The following is a 24,228-nucleotide window of genomic DNA, read 5'->3' on the forward strand; positions in this document are numbered from 1 at the left end:
GCTAGTGTAATGGTATTATGATATACTTTTACATTCATTTGATACAGAGTATAAATATAAAATGGTTATAAAAGTGTAAATTTTTGTATTTTTTTTTAAAAGGAGTCAAAAGTAAGAAAGCAAAGTATTAAATGAATGTAAAAATTTTAAATGTGTCAAAGAATATATTTCGTGTGCTAATCATCAGTGGCAAAGTAACGATCAGCAAACTCCCCTAAGCCAGGGATGACATGAGAATTCTCATTGAGTGATTGATCAATCTCTGATGTCACAAGTTTTATCAGTGGAAATCTCTCACACACTGCATTTATTCCTTGTGGTGCCTGCATGCATGCAATTTTGTTAATAGCAATGCAAGGAAATTGCATGAACAAAAGGGTAAAGAAAACAAATCAAAGTGACTTACTGCTACTAAGTTTAGAAATATGATATTAGATTCTGGTACACCTTTCTTCAAAAGTAGAGAGATAGCTTTCACTGCAGAGTTTCCTGATACTTACCAATATTAGACACTCCTTCAACCAAATTTAAGTAGGCAAGAATTCAACTCAAGGGAAGGTAGAATATATATATATATATATATATATATATATATATATATATATATATATATATATATATATATAAATACTTATATAATGTACTCTACTTTACAGCGACTTTAATCTTCTCACATAGTTCGCACATACAATGGTAGTTTATTAGGTGACACCAATGGTTAGCTTTATGGTCAAAATGATAGAGATAAATACACTTACTAAGAAGAATCATTTAGGTGAAGAAAATAAACTGAAATGCGAATGGTAAAGCCTATTTGTTATAATTTTCGAAGATCCAAAATATCAATCTGATTTATTTCTTTAGTTTGTTATTCTAGCATCGACTTTTCTTATTGCATCATTGCAATGTTTTATTATTCTATTTGTGCTTTCATGTGTTACTTTGAGTCATCCTTTACATAAACATAGTTAGTAATGAATAAAGTGGCAAGTGAATTGTCAATTTATGTGTTTCTAATTTGGAGATTTTGTGACCTTAAACTCAGAGACAATTTAGTATGCTTATATGAGTTTGGTATTTCTATTGTTATGATAAATAATACTTATTATTTTAAGACCCCCAGCATGTGAAGTTCTTTATCAAAATCAATTTATCCTAATAGGTCAGCTAAGATAGATGTAATTCTCACCCAATTGTCTTATCACTCCATTCTATCTACTTCCTCCATTTCATCCTTTTACCACTACCCTCACATGAAGCTTGAAACACCTCATTTTGATGGAACAGAGGTCATGGATTGATCTTTACAAATTTCCCAATATTTAGAGTATACTTAAACATTCTCAAATCTAAACAACTTTTTATTACTTCCTATTTTTTTTAATAAAGAACCAGTAGTAGTATTGATGATTTCCCATAATTCCCGTTTCCAATCTTGGCAAGGATTATTACAAGAATTTTATATGTGATTTACTCAATCCTACTATCACAACCACCATGTTTAATGACCATAAATGAACGATTTAAAATATAGCTAGTAAGGATGTGTCAAAAAATGACATAATATTCAAGTTCAATTCTAAGCTCAAAATAACCAATTTATAATTGAATGATTAGTAGTGAAACTAAAATATAATTATATAACCTGTACCGTATCGTCCTCTCTACCCGTGTGTCGAACGGTTCTTTTTAGGTCGACCACCATATGTACCGTATAGTCCTTCTTATTTCGTGTGTCGAACGGTTCTTCTTAGGCCGACCACCATATGTATCGTATGGTCCTCCCTACCCTGTGTGCCAAACAGCTCTTCCCAGGCCGACCAACCATTCAGGTCGACCATCAAGGTCGACCATCCAGGTCGAATGACTCTTCCCAGGCTGAACGGTTCTTCTTAGGCCGACCACCAGGCCAACAACCCTGACCGACCACATGGTTAGATTATAAACGGTACTAGCTCATTAAAGCCCCCAATGGAGGTTAAGGCGTGATTGGGCCGTTATCATGCCCACAAAAGGTAAAAGCTCATTACAACTAGTATAAGTAAAGGTCTCAAGTATGACTTCTAGAGGACGTTGCGCATTATGTACACCACATGCATCACTGATTGTGATAGTCGTTCAGTCATTTTTACTGACTTGAGCATCGGAGTAGCTTTGACAGATACCCACCCGCCTGACTTGGAGAAGGAAGAGGGATAACAAACAACTTGAAGTATGAGGAAGACTAAGGTAACCGTCCGACCTTCAACAAATCCGTTCAGTCTTCAAGGCCTGTCCGGTCTTCGAGAAAACTTGGAATATTTTAAGGGACCTCTAAACCCCACCGAAACATTTTGGTGCCTACCGTGGGGCCGAGCTATTATTACCAATTGTAGCCACAAGGAACCAGTAAGTGGTGCCTCAAGGAATTCAACTCAACCATTTGGCCTCGACATTCAACCGTTCGGTCATAACTTGACCTTTCAGGTACTTTCTCAAAACCCGACCTCATAGGTACTTAGCCAAATTTGACATCAAAGATTCGGCCATTCAGCCTCGACATTCAACCGTTCGGTCATAGCTTGGCTTTTCAGGTACATTCTCAAACCTGACCTCACAGGTACTTAGCCAAATGCAAATTTGGCATCAATGACTCGGCCATTTGGCCTCGATCATTCGACCTCGACATTCAACTGTTTGGTCACAGCTTGACCTTTCAAGTACTTTCTCAAATCTGGCCTCAAAGGTAGTTAGCCAACCATTTGTCCCCAAGTATTCATCCTCAACCGTTCGGCCTTCAAAGGCTTCAACTTCTCGGCCTCCAAGGCCTCAACCGCTTGGGGCATTTCAAAGTCCAAGTTGATAACCCTGTCAACTCCAAGTTGATGAACGGGACACCCTGTCAACTTGGCCGGACAGTGAACGGAAAGTTCCTTCAGCGAATCCCTCCTGTTTGGGGCGTTTCAAAGTCCAAGTCGATGAACGGGACACTCTATCAACTCCAAGTTGATGAACGTGATACCTTGTCAACTTGGCCAGACGATGAACAGAAAGTTCCTTCAGCGAATCCTTACGGCTCGGGGCATTTCAAAGTCCAAGTTGATGAACGGGACACCCTGTTAACTCCAAGTTGATGAATGGGATACCCTGTCAGCTTGGTCGGGCGATGAACGGAAAGTTCATCACAGAACCACTGTCGCCCAATCCCATATAAAGCCCAAGTTGGTAAACGACATGTTCTGCAGATGAATCAGGACCACCGTTCGGCCTTACATAGGCCTCAACTCGGCCTCAATAGGTCTCACCCATTCGGCCATTCCTTGGCCTCAACCTCTTGGCCATTCGACCTCCATTACTCGGCCTCAAAAGGCCTCAGCTTCTCGGCCTCCAAAGGCCTCAACCGTTCGACCTCCACAGGCCTCAGCTTCTAGGCCTCAATCGGCCTCACCCGTTCGGCCATTCCTTGGCCCCCACCTCTCGGCCATTCGGCCTCCATTACTCGGCCTCCAAAGGTCTTAATCGTTCGGCTTCCGTAGGCCTCAACTTCTCGGCCCAGGGAGGCCTTAACCGTTCGGCTTCCGTAGGCCTCAACTTCTCGGCCTAGGGAGGCCTTAATCGTTCGACCTCCAAAGGCCTCAACTTCTCAGCCTCAATAGGTCTCACCTGTTCGGCCTTTCCTTGGCCTGAACCTCTTGGCCATTCGGCCCTCATTACTCAGCCTCCAAACGCCTCAACTGTGCGGCCCCCAAATGCAGCTTCTTGGCCTCAATAGGCCTCAGCCATTCGGCGATTCCTTGGCCTCAACGTCTTGGCCTCCAGAGGCCTCAACTCTCAGCCTCCAAATGTCTCTATCGTTCGACCTTACATTGGCCTCGACTATTAAGCCACCCGACCTCTACCATTCGACCATTCAGCTTCGAATTATTTGGCCATTCGACCTCGTTTATTTGGCCATTCGGCCTCAAAGATATTCATTCATTTCGGCCTCAACTTCTCAGTCATCGTAGCCTCAAACACTTGGCCAAATCTAGACTCAAGTGTTTAGGCTATACTACTCGTCCTCAAAGGAATCCCGGTCGGCAACACCAAAGTCGGCGACCACGTACCTCCGCAACATGTTACTCAAGAAGGATTAGTAGCCTATCTAGCTCGGTCGGCAAAGGCACGACCCATTTCAACCTTCTAGCCAGTCATCTTAATCAACGAATGACGAAGACAGACAAAAGGCCAATAGGAGATCTCGTCCGTAACAGGAAGGCCATGAACATAATAACCCTTTCACATAATGAAATTATGCTTGGGCTTGGGAGGCTTATGTAGCGTATGGTCCTCCCTACCCCGTGTGTCGAACGATTCTTCTTAGGCGGACTACCATATGTACTATATGGTCCTCCCTACCCCGTGTGTCGAACGGTTCTTCTTAGGCCAACCACCATATGTACTGTATGGTCCTCCCTACCTCGTTGCGGTTCTTCTTAAGCCGACCACCGTATGTACCGTATGGTCCTCCCTACCCCGTGTGTTGAACGGTTCTTCTTAGGCCGACCAACATATGAACCGTATCGTCCTCCCTACTCCATGTGTCGAATGACTCTTCCTAGGCCGACCAACCATTCAGGCCGACCATTAAGGTCAACCATCCAGGCCGAACGACTCTTCCCAAGTCGAATGGTTCTTCTTAGGCTGACCACTAGGCTAACAACCCTGGCCGACCACATGATTAGATTATAAACGATAATAGCTCATTAAAGCCCCTAATGGAGGTTAAGGCGTGATTGAGTCGTTATCAGCCCCACGAAAGGTAAAAGCCCAATACAACTATATAAGTAAAGGTATCAAGTGTGGCTTTTAGAGGACATTGCACATTATGCATACCACATGCATCACTTATTGTAATAGTCGTTCAGTCATTTTTACTGACTTGAGCGTCGGAGTGCCTTTGACAGGTACCTGCCCACCCGACTTGGAGAAGGAGGAGGGAGAACGAACAACTTGTACTATGAGGAAGACTAAGGTAATTGTTCAACCTTCAACAGGTTCTTCCTGTCTTCAAGGCCCGTGCGGTCTTTGAGACAACTTGGAATGTTTTAAGGGACCTCCAAACCCGCATCAAAACATAACCCTTTATTACAAAGGGATAAAAGGGACAGAAATGTATTTGTGAACCCCTCTTCTTAAAATTTTTTCTTATCCCATTACACTACTGCCTTCATTGAGTCATGTTAGAAAACACACACCTCAAAGATCTCTTATAACATGATGCAGTTGCTAGAAATGGATGGAAACAAGAGAGAAGGGATATTTTGATCACTTTGAGATAATGGAATTAACTATTGATCAACTATTAGAACATCCCTAACATGTGAAATCATGCTAATCTAATGCAAATATCCATTGCCTTTCTAGATGAGGAATGTCAAATTGGATTTCCAAATATTTAATGTTATAGATGTGTTGCGAGGAATTTTTAAGGCTAAACATTTTTTTTTTTTTTGATATTATGATACACCGTATGATGTCTAAGGCAAATCTATTTTCAAAATGGGTGGCATTCACTTGGGCGCTAGAGCTTTAATTTGGTCCCTCTTCATATAAATGTCCAATATCTAATTTTTTTCAACCTTACTCAAACAGGTTGGGTGAATGAGTATTATGTTTCATTACGATTACTAACCAAGTGCAATAAGTAACAACAAAGGCTCTATTATATTATTTTATAGGGAACTTAACAAGCATTCATTACGACGTTATTGCTAAATCACCAAATTCCTTGATTCGTTTTGTGTCTTTATCCAAACTATATGAGTATAAATATATGGCTAAGCCCCAAACTCATATTAACTCTCACCAATCCAAAATACAAACCCTAAACTCTACCTTATCCTTTACCTCAAACCTTAAAATCTTCCAATTTACCACCATTACTTTTGAATTGTACAAACCCCAACACAACCTCAAACTAGAGAACTCAAAACTTTAACATAATACATTATGCTAAATGCAACTGTGCAGAAAGAATGATTATGTTTTACATGTGATGAAAAGTTTTATCTAATAAATAGATGTCCTATTAAACATTATTTTCTTCTACAAATAGAAAAGGATTACATGGATAATCATACACTTGAACCTTTTGATATTATTGAAAATATGGAAACTTTCACACTATAAGAACATCCTTTGTCCTATAATGCATTAAAACGTTTGGTTGGATTGGGTATTAATGAGATTCCAATGACTATCAGTGGCATGAAAATTTAGGCGTTGCTGGATCGTGGGAGTTTTGATAATTGTTTATAACCTCAACTAACTAATTATTTAAAGCTCTCAGTGGAACCAATTCCTAATTTTCAAGTGCTTATAAGAAATGGTAACACTTAAGTAGCTGAAGGATTGGTCAAATAATTAAAAGTAATGATTCAAGATCATACCTTGAAAGTACATGTGTACTTGTTTCCAACTCTAGGTGTTGACTTGGTTTTTTGGGATTGCTTAGTTAGCAACACTACTACCACACATTCTAGATTATAACATTGTAGATTATAGAAAGTTGACTTCATAGTTTTTGGTTGATAATCACTTTATTACTTTACATAGGGAGCAAAGCAAACTATTGGCCAAGCCTAGTTTCACCAGTTTCTTAAAATGCATTGGATTCACTCTATAACTAAGTTATTTCCCTTATAAATAAAGCCTTTTATATCTTCCTTGACCCCTAACTAGACTTGCCTACTAGTATGCAATTAAAACTAGTCTTGTTGTTAAATACTGTCAAGGAATTCATTGTTGTTCCTTTATGTTTGTCTCTTGATAGTTGTCCAAATCATGTCAAACCATAACTCTATCCTTAGTAAAAAATTACATATTGAAATGATGGTATAAAATATCTTGAATGAGGGCATTATCACTCCAACACTAACCCATTCTCTTCACCTATATTCCTTGTTAAGAATAAATCAAACATGGAGGTCTTGTATTGATTATCAAGCTTTGAATGTAGTAACAATTAAGGAGTTTTCCAACCCCTACAATAAGTGAACTCGTCAATGAGCTTTTTAGAGCTAAGTTCTTTTCTAATATGGACTTAAGATTAAATTACTATCAAATCTTCTTTAAGGAGGACAATAGGCATAAGAAACCTTGAGAACTTGTTAAGGTCTTCATTAATGGATTTTAGTACCATTTGGATTGACCAATATATTAAAGAATGAACTTCTTGTAAGATATACAAGCTATTGCAGCTTTTGAAACATTGAAAATAACTATTATAGAGACTTTTGTTAGAGGTGAGCAAAATTAACTGAAATGCACTGTTAAATACTATAATAAACCAAAAAGTAGTTTGTCTGAATTGAATTAAACTAAAAATTAGTTCAGAAGAATTGAATTGAACTATTTTATGTTCTACCAAACTACATTGAACTGTAATGAAATATTTTTTGTTTTATAATTCTGCTTTCAATTAGTTTATAAGAAACTTGATTCTCTACCACTAGGAGTTGCATAGCTAAAATTATTATAAGAAATTCTACCTAAAATTGATACAACAACTTTTATAACTAAAGGATAGCGAATATGAAATGAATAGTAAAATCTAAAAAAAATGTAAATAGGTGTAATAAATTCTTCAATGAAAATACTATTACTGTTAAAAGTTTTTTACAAAAGCAATCTATCAATCAATCTAAAAGCTATAAAGGAATTGGATTCATAATATAACTTATTAAGGATAGGATGCATTTGAAGAGAAAGGAGAAAATAAAAGTTACACTTCACTTAGTGAGTAGTTAACTAATATAAGTTCAGTCTTTTAAAATCGAACTATAAAAAAACATAATTTAATTTTTGTTATGAATTGTTGAATTCTTTTTAGTATAATATAATGTAGTTAACGATAGTTCAATGCTGTTACATAAATTCCCCCCCTCCCCCCTTCTCTAGTTCTTGTGTTGGCTTTAGAAGAGCTTTCTAGATCATGTGTGAGTATTGTACTAAGTTAAAATGGTTCCTGGTATTTTTCTTCTCTCAAAATAATTGGCTATTATGATGCAAAGTCAATGGGCTTCCTAAGAGGGTTTTAGGAATTATTTATTAGGACATCATTTCATAATTAATATATATATATATATATAAATCTCAAATATAAATCTCAAATATAAATGATACTCTTAATCAAAGAAGCATTCTTAAAAGATTTGAAATTAATAAAGATTGTGGTAGCTAATTGTATGCAAAAGCAAACTCTTATGCCCAAATATTTTGCTCAATAATGTCTTTCATTTTGGTTCAACATGTGTGGCATGAATTTCACAATTTCCTTTTGGGAGGTTGTTCTGGCTATGTTAAGACCTTAGATAGGATTACCTTTTAGTTTTATCACAATAACATGAATGTTTCTATCAAATATTATGCTCAAAATATTTTAATATGTTAAAAAATGATGTTTCTCAATACTCTATCTTCATGGCTCCTTTAACCATTACCTATATTGAATAAAATTTATAAAGACCATACAACTTTCAAATAAGCTTTTTCTTGTCTCAACCTTTTGGTCAAGTTTGGTTTTAATGGAGGAGGAAATGTAATGAACGTAAATGAGTGAAAGGTGACAAAGGAAATTTGAAATATAGATAATAGGGACCACATGTCAAATAATGTGTGACACAACAATCAAGTGCAACTTCCAACCTAAAACAACCAATTCACAATTCAATAGTGGAAGGAAATAACCTTTCTTATAGAGAGAATGTATCAATTGAACTACTCTACTTAAGAGATTGGACAACTTATCTCTTCAAACATTTACAAGAAGATTAGGTTTTAAGTAGTTTTTTCCTTTCATTTATTTATCTTTTTTTATTCATTATATATGTACTTTGACTTTTTTCTAATGTACTATAAATGTCTTATGAGAAATATATATGCTGTTTTGGATTATTTCTAATTTTCAGGTTTTCGTTTCATGCTAAAACCAACAAAATGTTTAAGAAAAACTACAACATTTATGTCTATTATTGCATTAAGAGACGTAAATTTATTAGGTGAATGCATTAACTTATGTAAATCACATATAGACATAACAAACATAAATTTTGGTGTTCAAATGGAAGAAATACAAAATTTACTTATATTGAATTTAATCTTTAAATCTCTATAAAAATATATAATTTTTTAATTATTATATATTTTGATTTTCATTTTGACAATGTCGCTTTGAATTTTTAATGCCTGACATAATACGTAGCATATAATAACTCTTTTAATGATGAGATATTTGATCATATTTTCATTTAATGATATGATAAACTATGTTACCATTGTGATATTATTAGTAGCCATCATAATTATTATAATATAGAGAAATGAAATACAATAAGAAAATATCATAATTGGAAAGAGCAACTAAGAAAAATTACAGAAAATGGAAAAAAGGCAATGCTATAAAGTTAGAGAGAAATAATTGAAGGCACCAAAATGGAAAGTGTTACATTTAACAAGATTAAAATATTTTTATTGAAAATTTCCTCAATATTTTTAAGGAAAAAAATTAAATATTTATTTAATTCAGAAATCTATTATTATTATTTTTTAAATGTGTAATACTTTTTAGAAAGAAAGAAAAGTAAAACATATAAAAACCTTTAGTTAAAAATATTGTGTTTATAAAATGCCTCACTTTGTTTTGGAATGAGAGATTTCAATAATTTTAATTAATATACTAAAATGAAAATATTTTAATTACATGTAATTAATTTTTCTTTATTTCTTTTAAATATTTTATACAGATAAGTAATTAAAGTATCTTACACTTTATTTTTTTAAAAATAAAGTAATTTTTGTAAGATAAAAATTCATTTTAAAAATATATATTCCAAATGTATATAGATGTATAGAAAGTAAAATTATCAGTTTGGCTCAATAAAAAAACTTAGTCCTAATCCACATAAATCACATAAATTAGAATAAAAAAAGTCAAAAAAGGAATTTTACAAGGTCAAAAATCCTAGATAAAAAAAAATATAATAAAATCAAATTTGCAAAGTATGAGTTTGGACCTCGACCAACTAATCTATTGATTTATGCATCAGTTTTAAGTCAAGATAGATCAGATTGGGTATCGTGTCAAGTAGGTTTTTCATGTTGGATCTAGGTCAAGATGCATTCAAGTCAAGGTTGATAAGGTTTGACTAGAGTCGATTAATTCACCTTATGTTAAGTCGAGTTAACCTGAGCATAAGTTCGAAACAAGTCAATTGAAATCGAAGGTTGAGACACATGGATTTGGGATAAAGGTCGAGATAAGCAGTCTAGGCTAAAGGTTAAGACTAGCCAACTTAGGTTGATGAGAGGGACAAGTTGGTCTGGTCTAAGAAAACTGAGTTTAAGTTAGTTGGAGAGAAGATTTGAGCCAAGCCAATCGAACCGAAGAGTCAAGCTCAGCTAGGCCAAGCCAAAAAGTCAGGTCGAGTTAAGCTCGTCCTAACTGAAGATTGAGCTAAGTCAGCCCGATCTGAGTCAACCTATGCCTAAGGAGTTGAAGGTCGAGCTAAGTTATCTCAGTTTGAAGTTTAGTTAAGTTTATTCGGTTAAAGGTCAAGTTAATTCAACTCGACTAAAGTTCAAAACCATTTAGCATGAGCTAAAGGTTAAAGAAGAGTTGACTCAGATAAAGTTCGACTTAAATCGGCTAAGCCAAAGGTTGACTTGAGCTAGTTTGGGTGAAAAGGTAGAGTCAAGCTATTCTAGGTCGAAGGCTTAGCCTTGGGAATTAGGCTGACTCCTCTCTACCTTTTGTCTAGTCGAATCATCTAGACCTTTAACCCAAGTTGACTCAATTCAACCTTCAAACAGGTTGACTCGACTCGACCTTCAGACTAAACTAGATGTCTTATATTTAAGAGTTGATTAAAAACTCACATTAGTCATGATCCTAATCCACTTTAAGAGAAAGGTTTAAGGAATGAACATTTTAAGATCCCTCATTTGATAAGCCAATAAAATGAAAGTTTATTTAAAGTGGTTAGGGATTGACGAATGAGTCAAGGTCAAATTAACAATTATAATAAAAAAAATTATTATGAAATTTTAATTTACTTTTTTAATAAATTTCAAACTCTATTACTTTAATTATTTGAAATACTTCTTAAAATTTCTTAATTTCTATTTTTTTTTTAATTTCCTCATCTAAACAATTAATTCTACACCATAAAATTTCAAATTCACTAAATTATCTCGTTCAAACACATTATTAGGCAAATATTTTTCTTGAAAAGTAAGTGAACAACTTTCAAAGTGTTATTCAAAATTATAGGAAAGTAAAAATTGTATATAATGTAAAACCTGTAGCCAGAACCGGATCGAGTAACAAAACATGACGACTTGCAATGTCTTTTGGCAGCTTCTCATATACTAACTGCATTATATTAAAGAAAGTGAATCTTATAGTTTTAGTTTATAATAAACAAAATAATTAGATCGGTAAGAATTTTATATGTTAATGTATCTATATAATGATTATTGATCTATCTGAAAATGTTTAGAATCTCATGAAAATTATTGAAATTATGCGGCAAAACTTTGAGTACTTCATTTTTCATTGGTTATATATTAATCTAACAACATGTCAGGATTGTTGAGTATCTATTATCAAACATGAAATAATATATAATAATAATAATAAAAAAAAAAAAAGCTCAAACTTTAAAAAATATAAGCTTAAACATCACATTTCATACAAAAGTAAATATTATAGGCTATTTGTCTATATGAAAAACAAAAATCACACATGATGAAAAAAAAAACTTGTCTAATTTGATTCATTATGATATCGAATAAAACAAAATTATCATTCATTTATTTTTTGTCAAAAGAAATAATTTGAAAAATATTGGATACCAATAATACCTCCACATTACAATATATAAATTATATATTGTTTTGGTCCTTTACTCTTTTACGTACCAATAACAATAATCTTTATATTCTAAGTCTAAACTAATTCATATGTTTTTTTAGGAGAGCATTAAGAAGAGATTATATACGTTTGATTTAGCATAATTCACATAAGGGATTAACATCTCTTTTAACCATAAAAAAAAAAAACATTAAGTTTATGAGTTTTTTTTTTTTATATGGTGATATTTAATTTTGTCATTTTTAATTTAACGTAAGACATAGACTCACATTTGGATTATTTTCAATATCATGTAAGGTATAAAAGCATATCATTTGGTAAAATGGGAGTTTGTATGCTAAATAATGAAAAAAAGAGTGAAATAAATGGATTAAGGAATGTCTAGAACTCGATAATTTCAATTTTGACAAACGAAAGCCCAAGAAAGAATTGAAATCCTAAACTTTAAGATAGAAAGATCATTTGGAGTTAATTCAAGTATGAGTCTAAGTTTTACATAAGATAAAAAAGACAAAGTTAAACATCATATAAGGAAAAAAAAACTCAAATTCAATGTCATGTAGTTTTGAGTCAAATTTCAATGTTTGAAATTTTAAATCAAAAGTAATATCAATTTCTTATATGGATTGAACTCAAATAACATATATGTAATCTCTTCCTAATCAAACCGTAAAAAAAAAAAAAAAAACTACCACTAGTGAACAACCCAAAAAAAAAAACCCATCAATTTCTCATTATTTATATTTGTCACACTTTGCATCAAGCTAAATGCAAAAAATGTAAAAGAGTACTCTTTGCCCTTCACTAACCTGTCGACCATTTGTGCCATGTCCATGGATAAGGATTTTGCCAATCTTGATTCCTTTACAACATGCTCTTAATGCGTTTTCCATGCTTTCTCCACTAATGTTAAAGTATGAGGAAAGAGTTCAATAAAAATTGTTAATAAACACATTTAATATTATGTGAACACCTAAAGAAAGAGTATTGAATAAAAAATTAGTCATAAGGTAATACACAAATATTTATAAAATTAAGCAAAATTATTGTTCTATATTTTCCAATGTTAGACTGAGAATTTTCAAAAGTTTAATTTAAAATCAAGAAAAATGGTTAATTTCTGATGGATATTATTATATAAAATAATATTATCAGTTTAACTTATACGTATAGCTCGATCAAATTGAGGCATTATGGTTTGACCCTTTTTCTTTTTACTTTCATTAAAGCAAGTTCTAAACTCAAATTTATGGAAAATTTATGGGCAATATATGTATATAGAATTAACTTATGCAAAATCTTTTGTTTCAAAAGGTGATTAAAGAAAACAGTTATAAAATTTAGATACCTTCTAATTACTGAAACTCCACACAACCTACTACAGAAAACAACACCAGAATACACAGATCCTGCATCAATAAGATACCACTTCAACCTTTTTGTTGATGATATTAGCAAGTGTATCATAACTAAAGTACTTCAGAAAATACATACACAATTTTATCCTGGGAAAAATTATTTTTTTTTCTCAAAAATAAAATGTTTTCTAATTACTTCAGGTTCTAACACAAATATAAAAGAATAGAAGAATAAAGATGTGAAATGGGTTCTAATAAGTAAGTCTACTTTGTTCATACAAGTTTGAATTGGATTAGAATTAACAAAAAAAGAAATCAATTTTTATAAGGATTAAATCGAACCAGACTCACATAACTTGTAATTAAACTAGTTGGAATAAGATTGAAGATAAATTAATCTATAAGAATGATACTTTGACACGACAATTTATTTTTTATTTTTACTTTGAAATGATATAATGGTCTCATCTTTTTAAATATTTTTTAAAAGTAAAAGGATAATTTTAGAAGAAAAAATAAAAAAAAAAACAGTGTCATTTGAATGCTATTGACACGTGTGCGTGTAAATGTATCAACACTCATTAATCAATAACCCACTAATATTAACAAATATTCATAAGTTTTTATCATTTTTTTATAAGTTTTTTAATATAATTATTTATTAATTTTAATGACGTATGATGATAGTTTGATTTTTTAAATACTATAACGTTGTGCAATAATATTTTTAATAGTTTTGATATTTAATTATTTATTTATCATGTTGACAATTTAATTTCTGAAAAACTAATTTTTGATAAAATAGGTGAATATATTAAAAACATCACAAAAAATAACTAGATGGAATTGACAATTAGAAATTTATATCAACCTAATTGAGTTACTTTAAAACCCTTCATCAAAGTAATATTATTTCAAAACAATTGTAAAAACAAACCCTTCATTAAGAAATGATTTTGTTAGTAAAGTAGCTTGTAAATAAAAAAATTGATTTAAAATTAATAAAAAAAAATCTTATAATGTACTATTAAACATGCATAACGTAAAATATTATTTTAAATATAGTTGAAATAACATAGATAATATCTGTAAAATGTGATAATTCTCATTCAATGCTTAAAAGTAAGTGATTATTCTTAATCCAAAAAGTTGTCTGAGATTATTCTACAAATACTTTTTACCTGTTGGTGTTATCACCTGCTTTTCAGAGAAAGGAAGGTGACCCAATCCATGTTCGACAACCTAAAACATTTCACACAACTTATAATTCTTCAAATTTAAGATAATTTATAATAATACTTCAATTTGCACATTGTTGTTACCAATCTAATTAGACGATCTGAGTAGAAGGCAAAGTCATGCTTTGTTGCCTTAGCATCACGAATTAGAGTATGCATTCCCTTTATCTAATTAAAAAAAAAAAAATCAACGTAATTATTTGGTATAAAAAATTTGGAACAAACAGAAACATAATTTAAATTTGAATTACTCTCTTTATTTTTATTATTATTTTATTACTTCGTCCACTAAATTATTTACAAATATTATGTTTTAAGTACATAAAATTCTTTTTCTCTTTTATTTAATTTGTTAGTTAATTGGATGAGGTAATTATTATTTTTTCAGTCATTTTTCTTATTTATCTCCGTATATTAAGAAATATGAAAGGATATGGTCACAAATATAAAATAATAAATGATTCTTATTGCTTTATTAAAAAGTTGATGAATAAAAAAAAGTTGTATAAATAGTGATGACCAGGTCAGTATCTTAATTGTGAAAAGTGATGATGTCGAAGTCATTAAAAAGCATAACGACTTCGTTATCCAACAACGTTTTCAATTAAAGTAATAAAAATTATTTATTTCATTTATAATATGTGAAGATAAATTAGATAATAGAATAAGATAACAATCACCTTATTTAATCAATGAAAACATTAAATAATACTTACTAAAATATATAAATTTTGATTCTTATAAAATAAGTTGATAGAACCTCGTTCAAAATTACTCACATTTATTATACACTTAAACCCTAAATATACCACTAATATAGGAAAACACATAAGAATATTAAGCACCTATGATTATATATATATATATATATATATATATATATATATATATATATATATATGTGTGTGTATGTATATGTATGTACAGAGAGAACTATGAGAATTTACCTGAAATGTTGAAAATATAACAAAAATATTGGGATGTATTTTGCATAAATCATTTTGTCCAAGCTTCATGCGTATGTGCTGTACTATTAAGTCAATGGCTACATCGTTATCCCCTCCACTTGGAATAATAATATCAGCATATTTTTTGGTTGGCAGCACAAAATCTTCAAAGCTAGGCTTTACAAATTTTGAATACTGAAATATGATTTTTTTTTTCATTAATCAAACAAAACATTTTAAATTAGAAGAAAAAGCTAAATATTATATACAAACATTTGATGTATATATAGAATCATTCAGTTTCAAACACAGAAATAATGTAAATCTCTTCTTTTTTTTTCTAGATTTTGTTTACTCCCGGACACACAGTCTTATTTAGCTTGGTTTAGTAAAAGAAGGAAAAGGTGGTTTTAACTTTTAGAAATTCATATAGGAAATTAGAATGCTAAGTTAGATTTTCTCTCTCTCTGTTTTGTCTTTAAAATAAACTTATTTTTATATGTTAAAATATTTTAATAATATATTTTAAAATAACAAAATTAGTATATGTTGAAAACAAAGTAAATACACTAAAATTAAGCTATCTTTAAAGGTTGCTAATGTTTTCGCAATAGTTTGAGTGAAGAATACAACTACCTAGGTCTTTGTCACCTTATAATTTATTACGTAACACTGAAGATTTTCACTTATTCATGTTGCTAAGAAAATATAAAAATATAACCTATAGTCTCATTAGACACTACCAAATAGAAACAACATCATAAAAATATGATTTTCTTTGTTTTAAGAAATATCATGAATAGGATAGACTCTAATAATAACTTTGATACCATATTAGAAAATGATTTATAAGTTTAATTCAATCTCACAACTAATAGTGGCCCGACAACGGGTTGCACCCTACTTATATATTATAAATTAGTTTTATCTCTAGTCGATGTATGACTTCCAACACACCCCCTCACACCGAGGTATATTGCTCACATAGATCTTATTAGGATAGACTTCAACCATGGCTTGCTCTTATATCATTTTAAGAAGTGGATTTTAAGTTTAACTCAATTGCACAAAACTGACTTGGATGATAAGGTTTTCACCCCACTTATATAGTATAAATTAGTTTTATCTGAAGTCGATATAGAAGTTCCAAAAATTCGTATGCAAGTTTTCAAAAAGAAATGTTGCAAAACTTGATAGTATAATTTAAACAATTGTTGATGATAACTGAACTACTCGAAAATGCCACGGAGCTGCCAACAAAATCAATTTAAGAAAAATAATATAAATTATCACCATCATTTATTATGAAAAATTACTAAAAAATTAAAATTAAAAAGATAAGAGTGTGATATGCAAAATTGGATTTTAGATTTAGAAATGGATCAAGTGTGAGAAAATGTTATATCATACAACGTCTATAGAGAGAATTCAAACAAATATTGACGATAACAAGGATTAGAGATTTAAGTTTACGTACTTGATCTAGCACATTCTCAACATTCCTTCCACGATCAATAGCAAGACGTTGCATTCTTCGTGAAAGCCGAACATCAGAATCTGCATTGCTTAAACATTAGCATTACTTTTACTCATTTTATACAAAAAGTCCATTGAATTAATGTAAGGAGTCATGAAATAGAAAGAAATTAGGGGAATAAAATATTGTATTAAAATTTGAAATACAATACAAACTCGATAATCTCGTGTTACAAATTGAACCAGATGTATGTATAAAAATTTTGAAGCAACTTTTATGTAAATTTTGTCACATGTTACATCTTTCCTATTTTATACATTTTATATTAAAAATAGGATGGACCAATACAAAGTAGATTTTCCAATCTTCACCATGTGTTTTTTAAAATATTAAAATATATATTTTTTCAAAATTGATAATTATATGAATATTAAATATAATTAAGATACGAGTAGTGAACTTATATGAGAATATAATATTATTTTTCTCTTATTCGACTCAATAAAACATGGTTTAACAAGGTTCATTAAATTTTTTCATTTTAAAACCGTCTAAACTTATGTCTATAAGAACAATATTCACATGTTATAACTAAAATTCACAATTATGGTTATTATTTATGATGAAGAATCATTATATTATTATTATTAACTATTCTCTTCTTATATATTTAAGATAAGTATAATTTCAATTAGAACATAGGTACATGATATATTGATTTTATAAATACAACTAGTATTCTCCAAGCAATACTCACTTGATAATCACTCATACTCATTATTCATAAATATTCAAACTCTCCTACTAGAGCATTAGAGAGTCATTTGTAGGTGAATCTCTCTCCTTTAAGTAATAAGGAATTCCATTCTGACCATCAAGAGCATTCAAGCCACCGTTATAATCTCTCCACCTATTTGCAGATCCATGCTTAAGGTCATGATAAGATCATTTGGCACTACATGGAGACTGATTTCCTCAAGGTTGAGTTTGACGACTAGAATAATAACGATGTCAAATTTAGTAACGGCGTCACGACCCGATCTCAAGCCCAACTTTCCCATGAGATGGAATCCAACCCGGTGACGACCCTTCAACATGAAATACGAAGGCTAATCCAGCATAATGATGAGTAACACATGCACTATGATGTCGAGCTAGAAGCCTTAAACGCTCAATGACATGTGGACCTCCTTAAACTCCAAGGACTTCAATCGAGGTTGACCGACTAGAAGAATGAGAGATCATCTCCCCTTCTTGGGTAGAATCCCATGAAAAAGGCCCCTACAATTGCTAAATGGAGCACTGCCTAACATGTAGTGATGTTGCATGACAGCTGGCCCTACTTTCCCTAATGACAAACTCAAAGGGACTGGAGTAGGTCAACTTATACCAAAACTAATGAGACTTGTGGACACTCTTTCCACTCCGACTGAGACCGATCTTCTCAACATCAGACCTGAACAACACAAAGAAGGCCAACTCGACAAAGGAAAGTCATAAATGCTCCCACCACTCTGAATAATAACACGACAACCACAAACATCGAAGCTTATGCCATGATTCAAAATCAGTAGAGTCTTAAGATTCTAGAGAACATCGTGGAGGGCGAATAAACAATCAAGATCCTAGTTAATTATAATCGATGTGCTCGGTACATATCTGAAAAAGCTTGAAGCAAATCAATCTGAGGCATCACCTGGGAGATTCGTGGATGATCCTGTCACTTAAGACGAGATCACAATGAATAGAAGCACTACAACCCCCTTCGGGATGAAGAGTTAGCAGACTCTCGAAACTATACCAGACATCTCAATAGACGAGTAACTGGGACGAACATTAGACTGCCCGAGCACACCTAAAACATTTGAACTTCTAAGATAGGGTGAGCTACAAATGCTCGCCAAAAAACTTTCATCCTTTCATGGCTGAAAATAGCCCGGGCCAACATCCCAAAGAGGATTCTCACCAAAATTCATAGATCTTACATAATAATTGACCCGACAACCCATCTAATGGCCTATTTGATCCAGGCAGTATTCACACCCAAGATAGTAGGGTATTTTTCAAAATTGTTTTCCACCACCTTGGATGGACTAGCTTTCAACTGTCTTTATAGCTCAGCCTCAACCTCTCAACTTGTCACCTATACACCTCAACCTCAAATTTTCTTCACTTTTCAGTCTTGACAGCACGATCTCATTCAGCCTCAACCTTTCAACTTGTTACCAACCTATTGACCTCAAATTTTGTTGACTTTTCAGTCTTCACAACACAACTTCATTAAGCCTCAACCTCTTGGCTTGCCACCAAGACCTCTCAACCTTGAATTTTGTTGACTTTTCCATCTTGACAAAACAACCTCATTCGACTTCAACCTTTAAACCTATCACCAAGACATCTTGACCTCAAATTCTGTTGACTTTTGAGTCTTGACAGTTCGACCTCATTCAGCCTCAACCTCTCGCCCTATCACCAAGTTCTCTTGGTCTCAAATTTTATCGAGTTCTCAATCTTGATAGCATGACCTCATTCAACCTCAACCTATCTACCTGTCACCATGACCTCTCGGCCTCGAATTATGTCGACCTTTTCAACTTCATAGCACGACCTCATTCGACCTCAACCTCTTGGCTTGTCACTTTGACATCTTCACCTAAAAAATTTGACTTTTTAATCTTAACAACACGGCGTCATTCGACCTCAACCTCTCGGCCTGTCACCAAGACATTTCAATCTCCAATTGTATCGACTTTTCAGTCTAGATAGCACAACCTTATTCGCCCTCAACCTTTAGAGTTGTCACCATGACATCTTGGCCTCAAATTTTGTTGACTTTTCTTTCTTGACAACACGACCTCATTCGGCCTTAACCTCTCGACCTGTCACCTAAACATCTTGATCTCAAATTCTATCAACTTTTTAATCTTGGTAGTATGACCTAATTCGGGCTCAACCTCTCGGCTTGTCACCAAGAGATATTGGCCTTAAATTCTGTCGAATTTCCAGTCTTGACATCACAACCTCATTTGACCTCCCCGTCTCGACTTGTCACCAAGACCTCTCGGCCCGAATTATGATGACTTTTTGATAACGGTAACTTTTACCATTATCTATGGTGCAATTTTCTTACCAAATCAACACTCCTAAAGCTTAAAACACGCTTGATCCTCCTTTTAATCTAACTTTGTGAATAAATTCAATTTAGGTTATACAATTTAGTTTTCATCACTAATTCCTCAAATTTTGGAGGAACTTTGTTTGCTTTGGAAAGACATTTAAGCTCTTGAAAGTGGAGAACCAAGGAAAAGCCTAGAAGTTGAAGATTTGAAGATGTTTCTTTACACGAGTGGCGCCCAGCGCCCTTCAACTCGTAGTTTTGGCCAATTGCCCACGCCCTTCAGCTCGCTGTTTTGGCCATTTGCTCACGCCCAGGCGCCCTTGAGGGGCGCCCAGCGCCCTTCAGCTCTCTGTTTTCCCTAATTTGTGACCCCTGGGCGCCCCAGGAAAGGGCGCTGGGCGCGAGTTTTTTACTGAGTTGGCACCCTAGACCTATAAAAGGCACACAATTTTCGAGGGTTGGATCTTCTTGGCGGCTGAGACCTGGGGAAACGTTCTTGCACCTCTTGGAGCTAGTTCTGGACAGTGGGAGCTCTCCTTTCCTTCTCCTTGAGTCTCTTCTTCACCATTTTCATTCCATTGTAAGCTCAAGCTCTCCATTAATGGAGAGTTAAGTTCATTCTTGTTGGAGAGTGATGTAAACTAAGAACTTCTTGTAAATGCACTTGTGTTTAAATGAAAAATGCTTCATTCGTTGCTTGTTGGTGATTTTGTCTTTTACTTAATGCTAGTTATGACTTGATCAACCATAGCTTGATTGTGGGGTTTACTTAAGGTTGGGAAACATTGGGTGAACCTTCAACTAGACTAAACACCTAAGGGAAATAGTGTCTAGGGATAGAGCTAGGACCATTAGTTGTCATAAACTTCTTTTCTTAATGCGGGTGAGTTTGTTGGATTACCAAGGGATTGGGATGTAACAAATGAACCTAGGCTATCTCACCAAGGGATTGGGTTTTAATGATTTAGCTAGTTGACAAGAACAAGTAATTGATGAAGGGTAGTGTAGTGCATTGGCATAAGAAGGAATTAGTTGAAATCATTCTCCAACATGTTCATTCCACATAGTTATCAATCATCTCATTTTCACTTGTTTTGGCCCCAAGTAGCTCAAACTTTTACTTATGCATAACTTTTACTTTCATTGCACAATATCAAACAAAAATGGAATCATTCTTTAGTTTAAATTAGTTAGTAATTATACGATAGTAGAGTAATAACGAAGTCTCTTGGGAAACGATATCCGGTCTTACCGGTATTACTACTTGAGCGATTTGGTGCACTTGCCAAAGTCTCAACACTTTTCAATGTTGACAGCCTGGCATCATTCAACCTCAACCTTTCAACCTGTCACCAAGAGCTCTTAGCCTCAAATTTTGTCGACTTTCCAGTCTTGATAGCATGACCTCATCCAACCTCAACTTCTCGGCCTATCACTAAGACATCTTGGCCTCAAATTCTATCAACTTTTTAGTCTTGACATCACGAACTCATTCGACCTCCCCCTCTCCACCTGTCACCAAGACCTCTTAGTGTTGAATTTTGTCAACTTTTCAGTCTTAAAAGCCTGACATCATTTAGTGTCAACCTCTCGCCTATCACCAAGACCTCCTGACCTCGAATTTTTTGGAATTTTCAATCATGATAGCATGACCTCAATTGACCTCAACCTCTAAGTCTTTCTCTTCTACATCTTGGCCTATAATAATCTGACTTTTCAATCTTAGTAGCCTAGCCCCATTCGGCCTCAACCCCAATTTGTCACCTTGGCCAACTCGACACAGTACATTCAATAGTGTTGGGCAATTCTTCCTGAAGACGGTAACACACAACATGTAGGTCAGGCTTGATCTCATACCATACCCACCTCTTTTTTATAATTAAAGAAGTATTTTGAGGATATGTGTACTCTTTTTACTATGGATTTTATCTCTAAGTTAGGTTTCTCTAGACAAGGTTTCAATGAGACACTGTAAGACCCAAGAAAATTAGTTAGCTAGAAAATTTGGTAATAATGAGAATTGTAATTTAAAATAAGAAAATATAATTATTATAAAAGTGAAGGGTAACATAGTTGGGTAGAGCTCATTATTATGGATTGATAGTCATGTGTTTGATTCTTGTTGTGTGCATAATATTTGTTTATTTATTTTATTATTTGTTTTATGTGCAAGTGTGGTATTTATAATAATTTTTGTGCATTGTGTGTTAAAGTATGAGTATGTTATTGTGTTTGTTTAACTACAATTCGAAGAATTTCTCTTAGGTTTTATCATAAGAAAACATAAGAAGAAGATATCTTTAGTTTTGTAATTATATTTTTAGGATGAAAATAGTTTTGGGTGAAGGATGTGAGATTCTAGAAAATTTAATAATTAAAAATAATATACAAATGTGGTTAGCTATTTTAAATAAAAGATAAAATAGTTTGTTATTTTTATTTAAAGGGTTTATTTTATTTTAAAAGATTTTCTAAAAAAATAAGATTTGGTGAAAAATTATTCATTTAGAAAAACCATTATTAGATATTGTTAGGTATTTTAAAAGATATTTTTGGATATTGATGTATATTAGATAAATTTACAATTAAAAGATATCTTGAGATATTACTAGATATAATTAGATACTATTGTTAGATAGTAATAATAAAATAGAATGTATTATTTAGAGACTTATCATAATTAATTAGAATAAAAATATTAAGATAGAGTATATTTTTTAGGGACTAATCAAAATTAACTATGTTAAAGATAATTTTATTATATTATGAAAATATAATTTTATTAACTAAGCCATTTTAAATACTTATTCCTCCTTCCACCCTCTAAGACAACTTTTAAATAATCGTTATGGAGCTCCAATATCTAAAGCGGACAATGGCTCAGATGATGAGTGATTGACCCTAATGATGTCACTCTGTAGACTTGGTATCGAAACATTAACGTCCACCATGAGACTGATAACAAGGTTCTAAGAAGAATCATCAGTCCCTTATAGGGATGAACCCTCATTACCCTTAGTCCTTAAATAGGGGGCTTATGTTCCTATCACATCCAATAGTCCCACATCACTTAAGAATCGAGACAATTTAAATACTTTTTCCTCCTTTCATCCTTTAAAGCATCTTTTGAGAACAAAACCATAACAGAGGTTCATGCTTCAAAACAAACAATACCTCATATGCATAGTAATTGATTTTAACAATGTCACTCCACAAACTGGAAATTAAAACAAGTTTCAATCCATAACCTTAACACTATAAAATTTTTGAGGTTTTATTCTTATATTTATCATCTCTTATATTTATATCTAATAAGAAAGTTATACTTACACTTAAATTCTCTAAAATGAATTAAGAATGAAATATTCTCTAAAATGAATTAAGAAATTAAAAATAACTAACCTTCGTCAACAAAGATCTTCATGTTCAAAAGATTACGAACACCTGAATCATGAAGAACTAATATTCCTTCTAAGATTATGATATCTCCAGGATGAACCTATAAAGAAATGTAAACCCATTGAGTGCATCATCAATCATGATAGGATTTGCATGAACAATATAGTGCAATTATGATGAATCACACAATATTAATAAGACAATTGACAATAATAAAGAACAAATTAAACACTTAATTAAATCTCTTTATATTTCCGATTTTCCAAAATTCATATTAATAATACCTGACGTGCAGATTCAATTCTCTTATGGTTTTTGGAATCATAATTTGGTATATCAACATGTTGTCCACATTTTAATTTCTCCATTGTTGAGAGCAAAAGCTTCGTATCAAAGGCATCTGAAAATTCAACAAAGACGAAATATTCTCATGCTGGATTATATTTTCAAATCAATTATGTATCAAATTTCGAAATTCGTGTGTAAAAAAACAAAAGTTTGATTCACTATGTACTCACCAGGATGATCAAAATTATACTCATTAACCTTTTGCAGTGTCTGATCACTCAGTGGGTAATAAAACGAATCCTGTAACACATGTAAATGAATTATAACCTAAAATTTAAAACAAAAAATTATTTATATTTAGACAAATCAACGCCATAACTATCATTAAAATAAGCACGAAAAAACTATTCAAACTTGTTTTTGTTGTAATTGTAGAGAATTTTTTACCTGGCTAATGAGGACAACACGTTGATCTCGAAGTTGGGTATTTATCATATTACAAACAGTTGT

At 32.6% G+C, this 24,228-nt stretch overlaps 1 protein-coding gene across 1 annotated transcript; it reads right to left on the bottom strand.

The window, feature by feature from the left end:
• Positions 1–24,228, bottom strand: LOC106757930 (uridine kinase-like protein 5). Its single transcript, XM_022778553.1, has 13 exons — positions 24,166–24,228; positions 23,949–24,018; positions 23,715–23,830; positions 23,434–23,530; positions 16,914–16,993; positions 15,437–15,631; positions 14,574–14,657; positions 14,433–14,493; positions 13,242–13,302; positions 12,703–12,796; positions 11,320–11,392; positions 407–489; positions 1–323 (listed from the first exon to the last, which is right to left on the bottom strand). Exons 1-13 carry the CDS (start codon positions 24,211–24,213, stop codon positions 177–179), a joined length of 1,209 nt encoding a protein of 402 aa, XP_022634274.1. The 5' UTR covers positions 24,214–24,228; the 3' UTR covers positions 1–176.

Source organism: Vigna radiata, chromosome 1 (assembly GCF_000741045.1).
Source record: "Vigna radiata var. radiata cultivar VC1973A chromosome 1, Vradiata_ver6, whole genome shotgun sequence".
Taxonomy (NCBI): domain Eukaryota; kingdom Viridiplantae; phylum Streptophyta; class Magnoliopsida; order Fabales; family Fabaceae; genus Vigna; species Vigna radiata.